At 46.2% G+C, this 18,242-nt stretch overlaps 1 protein-coding gene across 5 annotated transcripts in view; it reads right to left on the bottom strand.

The window, feature by feature from the left end:
• Nucleotides 1–18,242, bottom strand: part of CTBP2 (C-terminal binding protein 2) — a 131,513-nt gene that overhangs the window by 29,995 nt on the left and 83,276 nt on the right. Inside the window, exons 1-2 of one of the 5 annotated variants that reach the window (XM_054277103.1) lie at nt 7,829–8,980; nt 7,297–7,795 (exon numbers count right to left, since the gene is read on the bottom strand). The exons of 3 other annotated variants lie outside the window; for them this stretch is intronic. In XM_054277103.1, coding sequence (XP_054133078.1) covers nt 7,297–7,795; nt 7,829–8,980 — 1,651 coding nt within the window. Of the gene's footprint in view, nt 1–7,296; nt 8,981–18,242 lie in introns of those variants that run through there. One more of the 5 variants, XM_054277102.1, reaches the window with a different exon arrangement.

The raw sequence follows: 18,242 nt of genomic DNA, 5'->3' as shown, positions 1-18,242 counted from the left end.
AAGATGCTCAAATAGGAGAGATTACAGGAACAGCTGGCCAGGTGGGATAACTAAAGTGACATTTAAGCATTCTTGATTATTTCAGTGTCCCAGCAGGATGGTGTAGATACTGACAAGTTCTCTGCTGTCCACACTGAATCCTCTCTTTTATCCTTCACAATATTAATCAAAATTCTTTGCATTGACAAAACAAAATAAATGCACTTGCATGAACTACTGCACTTTTAAAGTATTCATTTAAATCTTTTAACAAAACACTCAGAAGATGGCAGAGAACAAAACAAATGTGCGTGACATCTCCATTCCTGGGTTTTTTCCCTCTGCAGGTAGCAGTGAGAGAATTCAACAAGAGACTGGGCCATCCTAAGAAAAGGCTGATAATCTATAGGGTCAGTAAGGGAATGTGTAGGAGGCAGCTCAGGGATTTGCAGTGTTTAGCACAAGTGTCAGGAAACGTGTTAAGGTTAAGAAGACCAGCAGGGGAGTCAGGTGGGTACTGCCAGGTTCCTGCATCCCACCCCCTACTCCTCCTGATGCTCCCTGGATGGAGGGAACCCACCTGCAGATACCACCTTCACACTGGGAAATATGTGCCAAATGTTTCCATTACACCTCAGTTCTGATCCTCTTTTTCTGACTTTTTAGATGGGAATTATATCCTAAATTATTTCTCTTCACTGTGTTTGCTGTCTAAACAAAGTCCTGTCTGCCTGTCTGCTCGCCAAGCTAGCAAATAATAAATTGCTTGAGAACCAAAACAAGACACTTCTGGCAAACAATGAAGACTGCAGAAGCACTGATCCAAATGGATAATGACTGAGACACTGATTATATTTCTGAGATTTTTTTTCTCCCCATTTTAATATCTATACATATCTCCATATATAAATAAAACATGAGAATGCCATCTTGGCTGTTCACACCAGCATTTACCAAGGATCTCCACCAGCAGATAAACCCTGCTGGTTTCCTTCTTATTGTGACAAGCTGCTCATGTCCCAGATTACAGAGCCTAAACCACCCTTTTCCCAGGGACTGTGATGCTTTTGGGAACTGCAGGAGCAGCCCTGTGGTGTCACTTCTCCCACCTCTCCTTGCCTGACATTGCTTTCATGTACAAGATGAGGCAAGAGGCCATGATCTCCCTTGGCCACACAAGATTTTTTGGCTGAGATTCCAGGATGGGATGCTGCAGGTGGGAAAGGACCATGACCCTGCATCCTCAACCCTACTGCTGGAGAGCTGTTCCATTGTGGAGCACAGCTCACGCACCTGGGGCCATGCTGCAGACAAAAAAAAGGGAATTTATGCCTGGGAAATGAGTTGAGGTCAAGGGCTTGCAAAGTACCAAAGAACTGGAGCCAGCAGGCTGGGGGATGAGAGGCAGCAGGCCCAGAGCTGAGGGGGTTCCCTGCTGAGGGCCAGGGCAGGGGCTGTGCCATGCTGTGCCATGCTGTGCCACACGACCCACGCTAAGCCGATTGCCGGCCGGACACCCCCTGCACTGGGGACAGGGTGGAGGAAGGAGAGCTGGGCACTAATCTGCTCCATCTGCTCTGGGGCAGCTAATTGGATTGAGGGCGCAGGAGGCAAGACCCTGGACACAGCACTGGGCACTCAGAGCCTCCTGTTTCCCTGAACAAAGCTGCTCCAGCACTGCCGAGCAACTCTGCCCAAACCCTTCCTCAGGGCATGGCTGCTCCTGCACTGCTGCCCAACACCTCTGCCCAAACCCTTCCTCAGGGCTGCCCTGCCCAGGACACGGCTGCTCCATCACCTCCCTACCAGAGGGGCAGAACCAAATATTGGAAACAAAACCCATGAGAATCTCACTCCCATAAGCAACACTTCATCTTGAACAAAATCCTACCAACAGCAGACAAAAGAGATTAAAAATTAGCGGTTTTTTACCAAAAGGCAGCAGAATGCTGTTAATATCAGGTTTTATTTAGGTGTAAAAGTCAAAAGCTCACCTGCCAGTTGCCATCTATAAACATTACTAATACCAATCCTACGTCTGCAACATTTATTTTACATCAGTGGCTTAATGATGTTGGTCTTCTGCTTTTCAAGGATTCAGCTCAGCACCTACTTTGCTTTTAAAAATAACAGGCAATTCAGTTGTGCAGCATTTTCATTAAACTGGGCTGCAGTGTGATGATATGAGAATGACAAGGAGAAGAAATATAAAAAATGTTTAATACAATAATAATAAGAAACCTTTAAATTTTTTTTTTCCCCTCTGTGAACATGAAGTTTGTAGCTATGGAAACTACTTATGAGAAGGCTAAAAAAATGTCAGCAAATATAGTCAGAGAATGATCTGGATATATGAAAGTCCTAACAATGCTGGAGAACCAGAGACACAGGGTGAAAGAAAAGTGTAAATTGAAGATGACAACACTTGTGCATCTGACAACACGTTCTCCTTCGACACGCCAAATTCATTTTTATTGCCATGGCACTAAAGTCAATGAATTGCAACTGGAATGAGTTTGACACTTTATATTGCTTTTGATAAAACCATTACAAAAAGTGTATTTCAGCCTTTAAAGAAGTATTTTAAAAGCATATTCCCTGCCACCAATGAACTGCATGTGTAGATTGGCCAAGACAGTCAGTATTATGTCAAGATAGTCAACAGCACATCTCCTGCACATTCTGTTCCTCAGCCATTCACCCTGCCAAGGTAGGCAGTTGGGGTCCCTTCAGTTTTAAGATCCCACACTCATGTGCTCAGCAGAGGTTGGTGAGGGCCCTTCTGAGCCTTTCAAAGGCTTTCAGAAATTCACTGAGTTTTTCAGCTACTTCCCTTATAATTTTGGATATTGGTGTCTTGATGCTGTGACCATGGGGAGAGCAGACAAGAGAAAGACCTGTCTGTTTATTTCAACCTGCATTTTTGTACGGGAGTCATGATCCCGGTTAAAAACACTGCTCCATGTTTTTGTTAGTGAGGGCAGGGCAGGGTTTACCTGGACTAACACACTAGCTGGGAATGGCTCCAAGGACAAGCTATGGTCTGTCAGGTCAATGTGCAAATGAAATCAGATTTATTCAGTGCACGGAGCTTCCCTTGGTGCTGTTTCAGTCCAGATTGTTAATTGAGAGACCTTACATGGATTCCATGCTGAGGTTTGTACAGAAAACACAAGGAAGAAAACCTGAAGTCGATTTCTGAGCTGTCCGCTGTACTGGGCGAAGAATAAATCAACATCAGCAAATGCTCAGAAAATTTATATTGTGTAGGAAATATCCTGCTAAACTCTGCCCATAGAAAACGGTGGCAATTTAGCTTAAATTAATTAGGTTAAAAGAATTAATAGCTTACAAAAGTGGGCAAATGTCAGTCTTTTAACCATCTCTGACTGGCTGTTTTAACCACCCTTTACCAACCATCAAGGGTCCTGCTCCTGCCTATGCCCTTCCCTCTTTGGGGGTTGCCCATGTGCAGAGTTTCAGCCTACAACTATGTGTGGTTAACAGAGTTTTTATCCGTCACACGGGGGAAATACCAATAAAAGGCATCACAACGAGGTGTTAAAGAGAACAAGCAGCGCTGAGCTAATCACAGTGAAAGGCATTTCTAGCTGGGCTCTAAGCTGATAAAAGAGAGGATGAGTCCCCTTCACACTGGAGAGAACAACTTGTCCAAGGAGGGCAGCTGTCCTCAGCCTGGCTTTCCCTGCTCAGGAAAAGGTCAGGCTTTCAACCAAATCTTACAGCCAAGTAATTCTGCTCTTGCTCCCTGATGATACCCACCTGACTTTACAGGGCAGCTCTGCTCCTCATCCCTGTGGGAAGCATCTTCCCTTTTGTGATAATTCACTTTCACATCTTCATGTTTAAATGAGAGCTTGATAAGCCACCCAAGATACATACTTGCAATGAATCACCATTTCTCATTTAAGCTCCAGAAGTCCTGCATCAGAAACAGAAATTGGACTGGCCACTGTTTTGGGAGAAGTCCAGGCTAGCTAAAAAAATACAAGACTTCTCATGCGCCAACTGCTTTACTACTAAAAAATTGGGTTTACTACTAAAAATTTACTATTAAAAAAAAAAAAAGTAATCGAAGAAAAATACAAAAATACTAGCAAAGATCATAAACTGAAGTTGCAAAATTTGGAGGCGGAGCTGCAGCAATGTGATCAGTGACCGTGAGATATTGTTTGCCCTCACCAGCTTTGCTGACCTGGACTATTTATTTCCCTGCCCTCCCTCCCAGCTCAGCACGGGGCTGGCCACAAACCCTCTCTGGCTCAGCCCTCCTACTGACACGTGTCTGTCACTCAGACCTTGCAGGGCTCTCTTGCTGCTCACCACTGAGCTGCCTGGGTGTGCTCACCACTGCTGATCCTCTGATGGCCAGGCTGCAGGAGCACTCCCCTCAGCTATTGCTGACAAGGTCTCACTGACATGGAGAGCAGCAGCTTTGCCAGAGGAGCTCCTGGCATGGGAAGCTGGCTCATCTCTGGAGACGTCACTCTACCACCAGAGCAAAGGGTTTAAGGTGCTCATTCACCACCTCCTCTTCATACAACCCTTGCAACTCCCAGGAAGGCAAATTTACCTAACTTATTACTAATTAAGAAAAGCAAAGAAGTTGCAGCATAAATCTCATTGCTCCTTTTCCCTTCTCTGACCATGCCAAAGCAAGAGGTTCATAAACATGTGCATGTGCCTGTATCCCTGCCCAGGATCCTGCCTCTAATACCAGGCAGGAGAAGACATCTCCCTCCTGCAAGCCCTCTGTCCAAACTCCAAAGTGAACAGTGCAGAAAGCACTCAGAGTGTCAAACTCAGCATAAAATGATAAATGGGGCATTTAGGAACAACTCATTGTAGAAAGACTACAATGCATAGTTCAACAAGACTTTTAAAAAGCCCAAAATGGTCTGGTTTAAGGTCTTATCCATACAACAAGCTTCAAAACATGACTGGGCTGTAACATGCACTTTATAACCCTCTGCTGACTGAGTAGACATTAACCTACACTGACAGAAAATATTTGCAGCCATTTGGAGACAGAGTTTAATACTGAATTTGCTTTCACCTTCTAACTCAAATATCCACAGCCAAAGCTACAGCCAAGAGAAGGCTCATCATTCCTGAAAACACATCCTGGCTGGCAAATACAATTTTCCTGGATTTAGTCAAGTTTCTGCCATCCACTCAAAGCTTTACAACATCTTAACATATCTCTAACCTCAGCTTATCCCCTCGTGGGTAAGTGTGAACACTCCTGCTCAGCACAGCTCAAACAACTACAAACAACCACACACTTCCCCATTTTTAATCTTTCCATGTGCCTTACCTTGGCTTCTACTTTTAAAATATAGTTTAACAGGAAGAAAACTTCTCAGGCTATATGGAAAGGAAAAAGGGGAAATAAATAAAAATGAAGACAATTTTACAGGTCCTACTTCAGCTAAACCTTTCAGGGCCTTCAATGAGAAGATAATCTTTCTGTGATTATGGCCAAACCCTCTCGTTGCTTGGCAACACATAATTAAGGAATATGTTTTCAGATCCGCTTTGCAAGCTGGCCATTATCAGATGAAATTACTGGAGCAACAAATGTCATCCTCATGCAAATGAGATGGTCGTGGGCAAAAGAAGAGAAAAAAGAAAAAAAGAGGGCTGAGTAGCAAGAAAGAGCTCAACAGCACAGAAATGCTGCTGGCTTCCTCTTGCTGTGTACCCATAATTCTGGTGAAGAGAAGGGATAATTTCAAGATTTTTAGAGAACGGGGTTTGCAGTTTATAAATGAGAGCCAGGGAAGGAGGGATCTGTTTCCCATGGTGGAGGAGATTGCTCCCAATCCCTGTGCTCTGAAGGTCCTTCAGCCCAGAGCTGTCGCTGCGTCGGCATCGACCGCTCAATCAGACACAGCGCAAATAAATGAACATATTTGTGTTCCCCACATTATGCCAGTTCGTCTTCTTAGCTGCATTTATTTAAAAATACTGCCTGGATGTACTACTTTAGCATCTGATCCATGTCAACACAGAACATGTTGCCTAATATTGAAGCATTTTTTAGAAATCAATACATTACACCAGCTACATAAAGGACTCGTAAGCATGAAAGGACCGGCATTTACTTCCTAGCTGTGTAATTATGGTATGGCAGGGAAAGGGGTGTGCCAAGTGTCTGCATTTTGACAACTTTATCATTTCCACTCACAAAATCATTCTTTATTTAAATTCCTGTGGAATGGCATCACCAGTTTGGCACTGTCTCGATGCCTATAAATGGTATCCCTCTTATTAAGGCTTTGTGTGTGTGTGCTGGTACGGCAAATTGTTCGGGAATCATCTGCATGGGAGTTCAGCTGTGCTGCCCAGGGAGAAAACTCCCTGCTCACAGAGTCATTACCAGCAAAAAAACATTAAAAGGGGTGTCTTTCCACATTTTTTTTCAAACAGGTCAAGGCACAAATTAATGGATTTGATGAATTCCCTTGTATTTCTCCAGGTGATTTTGGGGGTTAGTTTCTATCAGGCTCTGAGTGCCACATCTCCAAAGTGGAGGAGCAGATTCTGCTCAGATTGTTCAGCTTTTCATCCGAGCAGCCAAGAGCCTGAGTGTTTCTAGAAAGGGAAGGCAAGTCTAGGAGCCACCATTCATTTTTATTGTTCCAGTGCTTAATGACAGGCTTTTAGTTTTAAGCATAGCCCTATTACTTTAACAGCTCTATCGCTTCACTTACAGGCATCTCAAGAAGGAAATCAAGGGGTTTATTTTGTATGCTTGATAAAACAGCAAATTAATAATAAGAAGCAAAGCCTTAGGTAATGACCAAAGGTAAGTCGATTCTCGAATAACACCATTAACTATCTGATGAATTTAGTCAAAACAATGCTAACCATTTCCTCACAGGGACACATTTGTGCCTGATAACAGCGGTAAAAAGTCAATCTGCAGCAAACCCTGTAGTCCTAATTGCTCAGCCAGCACAGTGTCTAATCTCCTGTTCTCGACAAACAACAGGAACGGCAAGATTAACCCTGGAAGCATTATCTGAGATACCGCTCATGTTTAACTGAAGTTGGCTAAACAAATAAAATATTTGGAATTTAACCACTGTGCAAGAATCAGCCTCTTTAGCTCTGAATGGCCAGCACAGCCAGGCAAAGAAATCCCCTTCACCTCATTTTCTACATAGGACAGTGTCTAATATCTAGGCATGAACCCCCATGATATTTGACTGTGGGTTTTTCGAGGGGTAAAACAAGCAACAACAAGGTGGCTTTAAACTACTCTATGGACTAAGCCCCTTCAGTAATTACTTGGTTCGGGCGACGCCATGGTGGAGACGATGACGGGGGGCCCCGTGCGCCTGCTGAGCTTCGGGTACGGGGAGAGCTGGGCGGGGAAGGCGGGTCCGGTGGGTGCCAGGCTGCTGTCCCCTGCTGTCCCCGGCCGGCGGAGGAGCTGGGGGCTGCTGTGGGGGCTGGGTGCCGGTGACGCCACCGCTGTCCGCTCCCTCTTCATCAGCTCCATGGGCACGGTGTAGGTGGTGGGGTACGCCGTCTTGGGGCTGGCGTGCGGGTTGGCCGCCGTCATGGGCACGCCGACCGGAGCGGAGTAGGCAGAGGCGGGACGTGGGTGCGTGCTGCAAGGCAGGGGGGTGTTGTATCCTGAACCGGGGAGAAAGTGCAGCCCCTGAGGAGGCCCCGCTGGAGCTGGGTAGGTGGTGGTCTCCAGCAGGTGTTGGGTCGGGGCACTGGATGGCCGGCGGTGTATCTCTACACCTCTTGGGGACAGTGGCTGCAGCGGTGGCGGGTGCTGCGAGGTGCCAGGGCCATCCACGGTGGGCACCCCATATTCTGCCGGGAGCTCGCTGCGGTGGCTGAAGCTGTTGGAGCGGGTCCTGGGGCGCAGTGCCCCGCTCCTGCGCTCCTGTCTCTGCAGCTGCATCTCTGCCTTGTAGTTGTGGGCGATGCGGGACAGCACGCGGGCCTGCCCCAGGTTGGGTGCCACCGACTTGATGTCATTCTCCTCCATCATGGCCAGCAGGTTTGGGGAGTCGAAGCCCTGCTGCAGCAGGGCAGCAAAGGTGCTCTCAGAGACGCCCTCCGCACGCAGCAGCGCCACAAACTCGGGGTCAAAGCTCCTCTTGCCCTCTGGCCCAGGGAAGGCGGGTGGCACCGGTGGGTGGGAAGGCGTCGCCACCGCCGCCTCGTAGCTGTCGTAGGGACCCTTGGCGCCGGTGCTCTCCCTGCCTGGCCCGTAGCTGCTGCTGGTGCTGGTGGTGGGATCCACCACCAGGCAGGTGGGGACAGCTTGCCTGGCCGCTGCTGCCACCTCGGGAGCCCGCTCTGCCCCATCGCTGTAGCCCGGCCTGCTGGGGAAGGCGGGTGGCTCTGCCGCGTAGCGCGGGCCAGGGGGCTCCGTGCCGTACCACACTGGGGACACATCTCTGCCACGCAGCCGCTGCCCATCCAGGGCCAGCTTGGGGTCTCTGTAGAGGCGGGTGGCATCGGGTGGGGCAGGTGGGCGCACGGCGCTCTGGTCCCAGGACAGCCGGCTGCCAGGCGCCCCATAGCTCGCTAGCGGCCTGCCCGCCACGTGCTCGCGGTAGAGTCGAGGGTCCTTGGGTGACCTCGCTGACAGCGACGGGTCGCTGTAGTAATCCTGGGGCGGCAGAGAGCCCCGGCCCGCCATGGGCGCCGGCCGGTCGCAGTAGGCGAAGTCGGGGACAGAGCCCTTCCTCAGGGGCCCCGGTGCGAAGGTGGCATCCTGGTACGGGTACGCCTCTTGCTTCAGCTCTGCACCGCCCTGCAAGATGATATCATTTGCCCGCGGTGGCTCGTACCAGCCGCCCTCACCGCCATAGGTCAGGGAGCTCCTCCGGCCCGGCGGCCTCTGGTACTCGAAGGCGTTCTCGTTCTCCCAGTTCCCCTCATACCAGCCCGCAGCGTCCCAGCTCTGCGAGCGGCCGATGTTGGGATGCTTGCTGGGGATGGGCATCACCTCGAGGCCGCTTGCTCCCGCTGGCACGGAGAAGAGGAGGTGCCTTCCTTCTCAGCGCTTCTCCGGCATGCATCCAAACCGGGCCGTGCTGCGCCTGAGCCCTCCCGGGACTTCAGAAACCAGTGGCCGGTGGTTTTGTCTTTCCGAGTGTCACCTGAATTATTAATCCTGGGTAACCTTAGCAGGCAGAGCATGCAGCAGCCGGTGGAGGGGCTGCCCCTGGCCGTGCGCTGCAGCCACAGCGCGGGAGAGCGGCCGCGCTCAGCCCAGATGCTTTATCCTGTGCCGCTGGGGACGGCGAGCGCACATGGACAACTGGCCGAGCAGTGTGTGGGGATTAGGAGCTAAATAAAACCACTAAAGCCCTCGCTCCATGTGACATCATTTTAGCCCGATGAAATCTCACGCACTGACCCAGCCAGCAACCTCAATGCAATTTTTCCCCCAGGGAATGATGATTTTTTTTTTTTGCTTGTTTGTTTTTAACTTGTGTTTTTTTTTTAGCATGTGTTTCCTCTGTTTTGGTTGTCTCCCCCCTCACGTGCTGGGGGAGGCTGTCCCGGCACCCAGCGGGAATGGGCAGCGGGAGCACGGAACGTGAGCGGATCCGCTCGGCCCCGCACAGGCGCATGTAAAAATAAAAAAGAAAGCTTCAGTGTCAGCTCAATCTTAATCCAACCTGATGAAATGCTAATCCACTGCACACAGCTAAAGACAAATTAAATGGGAGCCAGCAGACAGGCCTAAAAAAGGCCAGTGTAAGATACTTGGGAATACGAGAATGGTCAGAAATTAGTTAGGTATCTGTTTAGCACTTTATGAATATTATAATTTGCGTTGGAAATTACTTCTTTTTTTTTTTGTAGTTTCAAATTAGCCACGCTAACTAGGTTCCAGAAAGATTTTTTATAATATTACCATAATACGCAAATCCTTTCATCATCCCAGGGCAGAAAATTGTGGAGGTGTAATCTGGAATGTATAATTTTAAGACCCTAGCACAGGTCATGGAGAAGGAGGGGAGGATGAAAGGATCTAAAGCCTGACCTAACAAAGCAAAAAGGAATAGAATTTTGCCCATTATCTCCAGCTTCCTTTGGAAAAAGTACATGTTTATGAAATAGGAAAACACTCAGAAACATCACACAAAACTCAATTTGTACTGAGCAGTATTTCAACATTCATGTGGATTAAGCTTTTTTTACACTTGGAGTAGGCAAAGGGATTTAGATGGAATCACAGCACAGAAAATTGTTATTTGGGAATGTAATAAAAATTTCCATATAGAGTCATTGTTTTCAGAGGAGATATTAAAACAGCTCCCCAAAACATGTAACCCAGATTATGACAGGCTGCTCATGCTCAAATATTGCTTTTCAAAGAAGGAATAGCTCAACTGCTCCGAATTTTGCTGACCACTGCTACAGAGGCAACATTTTATTTTTTGAATTAAAAAACTCAGATGGAAACAATTTTGCTTTTCTCTGCTACAACAACAGCTTTCTTCCCCTCCAATATAACCCCTTCCAGGACAGACCCACTGAAAGGAGGAACAGTCACCTTCCCTGGCCTGTTTGCAAGACAGCTTGAGCATTTTTCCTGGCTAATCCACAATAAATGTTTCGTGCACAAGCCATCACATGATGGACTATTGTGCTATTATGATAGCTAAATCACTAATACAGTCTAATGCTTAAACTTGCCTATCATACTAATACCTCTGGGCTATATTTCTGACCCAAATACTGACAGGATCTTTGAGTAATCCCTAAATTTCTTTATTGCAGTAAATATTACAAATCCTCTTCAAACATTCTCTCCTCCAATTCCATCCTCAAGAATCACGATCTTGAAAATTATGCTGGATATTACACAGACATGCAAAACATGGGGCCTAAAATATTATTTATGCAATTCTCAGAGAATATCTGATTGGCATTACACTGAATTAACTAACAAACTTCACACACACTGGAAAATTTCCTCTTTTGTGAGAGTCAAGATGGGAAGACACATTTGTGGCTTACAAATAAAACAGAGAGTATTTTAACCAACAAAAACATTTTATTACAACAACATTTTGCTAAAGAATAAAATGTATTCCCAACTGGATACTGTGAGACTGGTGCCATTTGTTTCGAAGCAGCAGAAGAAATCTACCAAAAATGTATATGACAAAATAATGAAATCCTGGTCTATAGATCAAGGCCATCTGGTACCACTGTCTTCAAAGAAATTACTAACAAACAGTCACCATGTAAAGCCCTGGTTGACAATGGGAAAAAACCATGCCATAGAGAAATGAAATTTCAAAAATGCTGATTTTCAACAACTGCAAGGGAAGCCAGAAGGGAGCTTGAAGCATTTACTACCTCTGAAAAAACCAAGGGTTTTAACAATAGAAACCTCACCCAAACCAACACATCTGTGACTGGTGGCTGTGCCCTGCCCAGGGCATGCATGGGAGACAGCAGCACACAAAAGCCACCTCCAAACCCCCTCCATCCCACACACAGGAGCACATCAGGGCTCTGGAAATGCCCCTGGCATCAGCCTGCCCTCACAGGCTTGGGCAGGAGGTGTGCTCTTCTTCCAGCTCTTCACAGGGGCCAGGAAACCCAAACTGGGCCCTGCCACTGGGACACTCATGCATATGGATGGTTCACCCCGTAAGTGCTGACCTCAATGGAACAAACAGAACATTCCTGTGCTCCAAGCCAAGCAGAGGAGCAGGGGCTGCAGGATTTGCACATTTCCCTGCAGCCAAGGGCCAAATGTCCTCTCTGGAGGGCTCTGCTGGCCCCAGTTTTTGTTGACCAAGAGCTGTATCCAGTGGGGAAGATGTGGCCAGGAGCTGTGGAGCTGGGCTGCCTCCTGTGCCACCAGGGCAGCAAAGGAAATGTTACATCCCCAGTGAACCCAGGAATGAATAAGAAATTATCAGAATGAAATATTTATGGATAGGCAGGAAGGGTTTTCTCTTTTTCTGTTTTATGCAGTCTTAATAGCAGCCCCCTTGCAAATTCATGCAGCATGGGCAGCAGGGCAAATTAGGTGATTGTCCCCCTCTGCTCCACTGGTGACACCCCACCTGCAGAGTTGTGTCCAGCTCTGAGGACTGAAACATAAGAAGCACATGGAGCTGTTGGAGCGAGCCCAGAGGAGGCCACAAAGATGATTTGAAGGCTGAAGCATCTCTGCTAAGGGGAAATGCTGAGAGAACTGGGCTTGTTCACCCCGGAGAAGCTTTGGGATCATCTTATCACAGATTTTCAGTACCTGAAGAGGTCCTCCAGGAGAGCTGGAGAGGGATTTTTTAGAAGGGCATGGACTGATAGGACATGGGGGAATGGCTTCCCACTGCTGGAGGGCAGGGTTAGATGGATACTGGGAAGGAATTCTTCCCTGTAAGAGTGGTGAGACCCTGGCACAGGTTTCCCAGAGAGGCTGTGGCTGGCCATGAATCCCTGGAAGTGCCCAAGGCCAGGTTGGACAGGGCTTGGAGCAGCCTGGGATAGTGGAAGGTGTCCCTGACCATGGCAGGGTGTGGAACTAAATGAGCTGTAAGGTCCCTTCCAACCCAAACCATTGTGTGAGTCTGTGAAATTCTATGAAATGATTCTGTTCCTATTTCTGCATCCAGACCCAAGCAGGATGGCCAGGAGAAGATACAGAGGCCCAACCTGATCCCATTGCGCTTCCTGGGAGTACAGGAGGCACCAGTACCCACATCCTCAACATGAGGGGGAGACAAGGACTGTGGAAGAGGCAGAAAATTTATTCTCCCTTTATCTTTTAATTCTAGAGGTATTTTGGGAAAGGGAAAAAAAAAACCCACACACACAGAAGGAAAAAAAAAAAAGCTGATCAAGAGATTAAATGCTCCGGTATTTCAGACCACGTGAAAAATGCAGTGTTTTGAATAATACCCTGATTTTCAGTTTAGCATTGATCTATTCATGATCACAAATATCTGGTTACAATACAATTTGGCCACAATATTTGGTTACAATACAATGACCACAGAAGTCTGCTCCAAAAAAAGGTGATGACAGAGCAGAAGAAAGGTGGGCCCATTGTTGAGACACTGCATTCAAAACCAACAGCAAGACATCTGAGCCTGGAACCCTCTTGCAGTGGATGTGAAACAAGGACTGCTACAAAGTGCTGCTCTCTTCCCATGGGGAAAGCGTTTTACACCTAAAACCCAGGGTAGGAAATCAGCATGCTAAATCTGCAACACAACTGTGTAAACAACATTTTTTGGAATCTGTAGCACTGACTCAGGAGAGGTTGGCTGCAAAATTTCATTCATATTGATATAAAACATTTCATTACCTATTCTGAAAGCACATTGCTGGAAAAATTATTCCGTGCAGCAAAATAATACAGATTGGGATTAGTTTTGCTTCTTACTATTGTAAAATAGATTTCAATTACAAATTTAAATCCTGTTTATATTAAGGAAAAAATATTTTTCATGTAGATTAAGATGTTGATGTTTTCTCCCCAGTTATTTTCTTCTGGGAGAGAGTGGAACAGAAGCAGCGTGCCAAATGCAATTTCTGGCAAAAACTGTAAGATGCAGCAGTCTGGGAAAGCTATTTCTCTTTCAAAGGCAAAGGAAGTGGTAGTGAAAAATCCACTGGAGAACAAATACATCTCTTGTTAATGGAGAGAGCAGGTATCAGGACACTCAGCCTTTATACCTCACTCTGCCACTGTCAGAGAGTAAATTGCTTAATTTCTTACTTGCTGATTCCCCTTCCATCAAGAGTGATATAATAATACACACCTCTCACACTCGGATGGTGTTAAGATTAATCAGTGTTTGTCATATGTTTTCAGGTGACAAGGTACAAAGCCACTGGGAGAATAAATGCTCCTGCCCTCCCTGCCTGGGCTTTCAAGGACTGCGTGTGATTGTGCCTAATGACCCCCAAAGCTCAGGAAGCCTCTCCTGAGCATCCTCCTCCCATGTTCAGCTTGCAGGATGCCAGGGGAGCAGAAATGAGCTGCTCTGCACTGTGGTGTACCATGGATGCTGTGGAGAAGAAAAGGAATGGGATGCAGTATGAGTAATGCACACACACACATGCATGCACAGCAATTGAAAAGAAACAAAATTAAAAAGAAAAATGAGAGAGGAAAAGCAGCAAGAAAATGTTCCAAATCCTTTGAAACTACTCCATTTGCTAAAATTTGGCTCTGCAAAATCTCCCTCACAGTGGCAATAAGCACTCTGCCTAGATGGACTTTTTAACAGTCTCCTGAAATTAAGGGAGCACAAAGAGAAAATTAGCAGGATTGTGCTGGAATCATTTTCAATAATCAAAGGAGCAGCACAGCATCTGAAAGCACTCAGAGCTTGAAGCCCTGCCACATGCTTTTACCAATTTCCAAACCAAAAGCATCGATGCTTTGTAACTCCAACAAAACGCTCCCAAACACCAACTCGGTGCCGCACAACAAAACACTCTGAAGATCAGCCGGTTATTAAACAATCACTGCCTCATGGAACTCTGCATTTTGATGACTTTGAAGCAAAAAAACCAAAAGCTTATGTACATTTCTACCCCTCAGTGCTGGGATAGAATGTGCCACGAGCTGCCCTGAAACGTGACACACAAACCATGACTGGGATTGGTCACCATCCTCAGCAGTGACACACAACTGGACCCAGGCACATAGAAAATAAAAGGTCAATATGGGACCCCAACAAATGCACAGCAAAGAACCTCCCATGCCAAAGCCAGCAGAGTTTTCCTCTCTGAGCTGGTGTCACCGTATTGCGGTGCCCTTCTGAGTCATTCCCCAAGAACTCCCCCAAAACCCCACAAGCCCAGGTGAGCAGAGAGGGTATGAGGCCTTTTCCACTCCCACCAGCCAGAGTCGTGCTGAGAAAGAGCATTTCATGGAAAGAAATGAGTGACCTTTCCCTTTATCCCTGTGGAGCTGCCTCTCCACTGCTGTTCTGCGCTAATTTCTGGATGGAAGGGGTTGGATGTGGGAGATGTGCTCCTTCCCAGCCTCATGGCCAGCCAGGAATGCCTCCAATCACTGCCACACAACAACTCTCCATGGATATCCCCTTTCACAGACAGGCGCCTTACCCCAATGTTCCCCATGATGAGAGGGAATAGCTGGAGTTGTGTCAGGGGAGGTTTAGGCTGGGTATCAGGAAAAGGTTCTTCCCCAGAGGGTGGTGGGCACTGAACAGGGAATGGTCACAGCCCCAGGGCTGCCACACTCCAGGAGTGTTTGGACACTGCTCTCAGGGATGCCCAGGATGAGTTGTTGGGGTGTCTGTGCAGGGCCAGGAGCTGGACTCAGCAATTCCTGTGGGTCCCTTCCAGCTCAGGACATTCTGTGAATTATCTTCTGTTTATTTCAGAATGAGGTATGTGCCAGAAGCACCCCAGTGGGCATGTGGTAACCCATCACCTCATGTTCTGCTCCCCTGGCAAAGCCTTGGAGGTTGCCCTGAGAAATTGTACATATCCCATCCCTGGAAGTGTCCAAGGCCAGGCTGGATGGGGCTGGAGCAGCTGGGATAGAGGAAGGTGCCCATGCCCATGGCAGGGGAAGGAACTAAATGGTCTTTAAGGTCCCTTCTAACCTAAACCATTCCATGATTTGCCATCCAGGAAGAAAATCAAACCGCAGGTAACAAATGCAGGAAGGCAGCAATCATCTAAAACACGCGTGCAGCTAAAAAAGAGAGGTGCAGCTGTAAAACAGCCTTTGAGCCATTGGAATGAGCCTTACAAGCTCTTCAAACCTCAATCAGAAACCATTTTGCCTTCAAGTATGGGGAAACTCCAATAAAAGTTGGCAGAAACAGCACTGTCACATTCCTGCATCAACAAAGGGATAATAAAAACATCAGATGTATCCCTACAGCACAGAGCTACACAGTCTCAAGGACTGCAAAATAAAAATCAATCTGGATGCTGAAGGGCGGGTGAAAAGCAGCAGACAAGGTTCATTGGGCACATCCCTCAACCATTCCAAAGATCTAATCTATGAATGCTCTTAAAAATAATCCTCCAGAAATCACATCAAGCACCTTGTCTCCAAAACTGGGTATTAGACTTTGAGGTCAAATCTCATCATTTTTAATAAGAATTCAGGATCAAGATTTGAACAGCATGTGTAATGAAAAGAGTGGGAATTATATCTGTCCCAGAAAGCAGTAGAGAAATCCACTGTTAAATGAATATATATTGTAAATCTGAACTCTGCCATGCATGCCTGGGCTTTGCAGAGAAAATAATTAATTACTGGACTGTAACACGGGCCTGGGTAGATAAACAGGCTGGGGTTCAGGGTGTCTCTGCTTTACTTCCCCTGATGATGCCAAAAGCTTGAAACATGCACTTCCCTTTCACACCCACTGCAGATAAAAACCAAAACCAAACAGGAGGAAATACTACTTTAGCTAAAAAAACATTTATGCCTTGTTTTTTTAAAAGACTGGTCTTTTGTACTGTTGTATTGCAAACCATCAAAAGTGAGCTATATCTCAATGTGTTTCCTCACCATCCTTGCTCATGGTCATTTGTTGAGTCAATCAAATATCTGTATCATCAGCACCAGCAATAGTTTTTTCTCCAAAAAGGGTGTCAATCTACACTAAGGATATTTTGTGAACTTAATCTGTTTACTACTAAGTTTTGAGGTGCTAGATGGCAGCAGAGAGTGTTTTGTTTAAAATAAAAATTAAAAAGATAATATAAAAAAAGAAGAAAAACCAAATTAATAGTGTTAAGCTAATGGGCTGTATAAAAGTGTCACAAAGAAATGATCAATGCCATTCAATTTTAAGAATTGCAAAACCAACTCAAAACTTGCTCTTTGAAGAAAGCTCTCTAATGAAAACCTTCACTGTTTTGGCACTTGGATCCATACATCTGTTTGTGGAGAGCAAAAAATATAAAAGAAAAGTTGTGTAATGTGTTTCCCTGCAGCTTTATTTTAGTACAGCCAGATGTCCTACTCCTGTCAAAATATTTACCAGCAAATATTCAGGAAATCAGGATAAATTTGAAAAGATTGGTCCAGATCCAAACACTGAAACAGTGTAATTTAGGAGTCAGATATAAGATTTTTTTTCCTGGTATTTTAAAGGAAACCCCATCCTGCTCTCATCTGTCCCCAAGGAGTGATCATTTCTCATCACATATTTGGAAGCAGCCAACTTCCATCCCCTGGATGCTGGAGGCAGCTTCTGCAGCATTCCAGAGCTCAGGAAGAGGAGCCAGGGCTGCCCCGGGGCCCTGCTCCAACAACCCCTTCCCAGTGAATATTCTGGGAATATTATCATTTTTCTGAGTAATCTTTAAATGCAGGAGAAGCATTTAGAGGAAGGAGGAAAACACAAAAAAAAAACCAGATAGGATGACAACATGTTAATCCCTAAAGCAGTTAATTTAAACGGGAAATGTGGTAAGGATGGAAATTAGGTTGATGGTATTGAAGTCATCAGCTGTAATTGTTTCTTAATTAATGACACCAAGTTGTAAAGCGTGTTACATGGAACCTTGTCTGGAGGCTGGGGAAAATGGAAAAGTACAAGGCAGAATTCAGAGTCAGACATGTATTAAGTTCCCATCAATGTGGGTTTAAACACAAGGAGAACACAAGAGAAGTATTTTTTCTTATTTTGGTGCATCCAGCCCTCAAGTCCAGGGAAATGGGAGCTCCCCCTCCTCCAACAGCCAGAGCCACACATCCACTATGATGCACACCAAATTAATGGAATTTTTGTCTGCAACCTTATCTAAATGTGTCTCACTCTCGCCTGGATGCCTGGGGCATTTTGTCAGGCTGGCCTTGGATCTGGCTGGGGTCCTACATCTTGTCATGCACATTCCCCCACGGAACAGCACGGGAGGGAATGTGCAGGAAAAGCATCCACACAGGACTGGAAGCCACTGGAGCAGCCTGTGCATCCATGCAAGGACAACAGCACACCCCTGGAAACGAGCTCCATCCCAAAGCACAAAAAGGACTCACACAAGCATGCAGAGTTCTTGATTCAGCACAGCAAAAGGGTAGAAAAGCATGGAATAAAAAAGGGTAGAAAAGCATGGAATAAGGTCAGTAAACTTGAATAATATCTGTAAACCCACTGAGGTTGCTTGAACTTTCTTCATCCACAGGATACTGTCTGATTTAAAAAAAATTTTTTAAAATTTGAACAAAAACTATTAATGACAAGGAATTCCCAAATATGCCATGCTTCTAAAAGAGAAGA

Source organism: Melozone crissalis, unplaced genomic scaffold, assembly GCF_028551555.1.
Source record: "Melozone crissalis strain CALT ecotype California unplaced genomic scaffold, PUWL_Pcris_2 ptg000019l_1, whole genome shotgun sequence".
NCBI lineage: Eukaryota > Metazoa > Chordata > Aves > Passeriformes > Passerellidae > Melozone > Melozone crissalis.
This window is presented reverse-complemented; position numbering and strand designations above follow the sequence as displayed.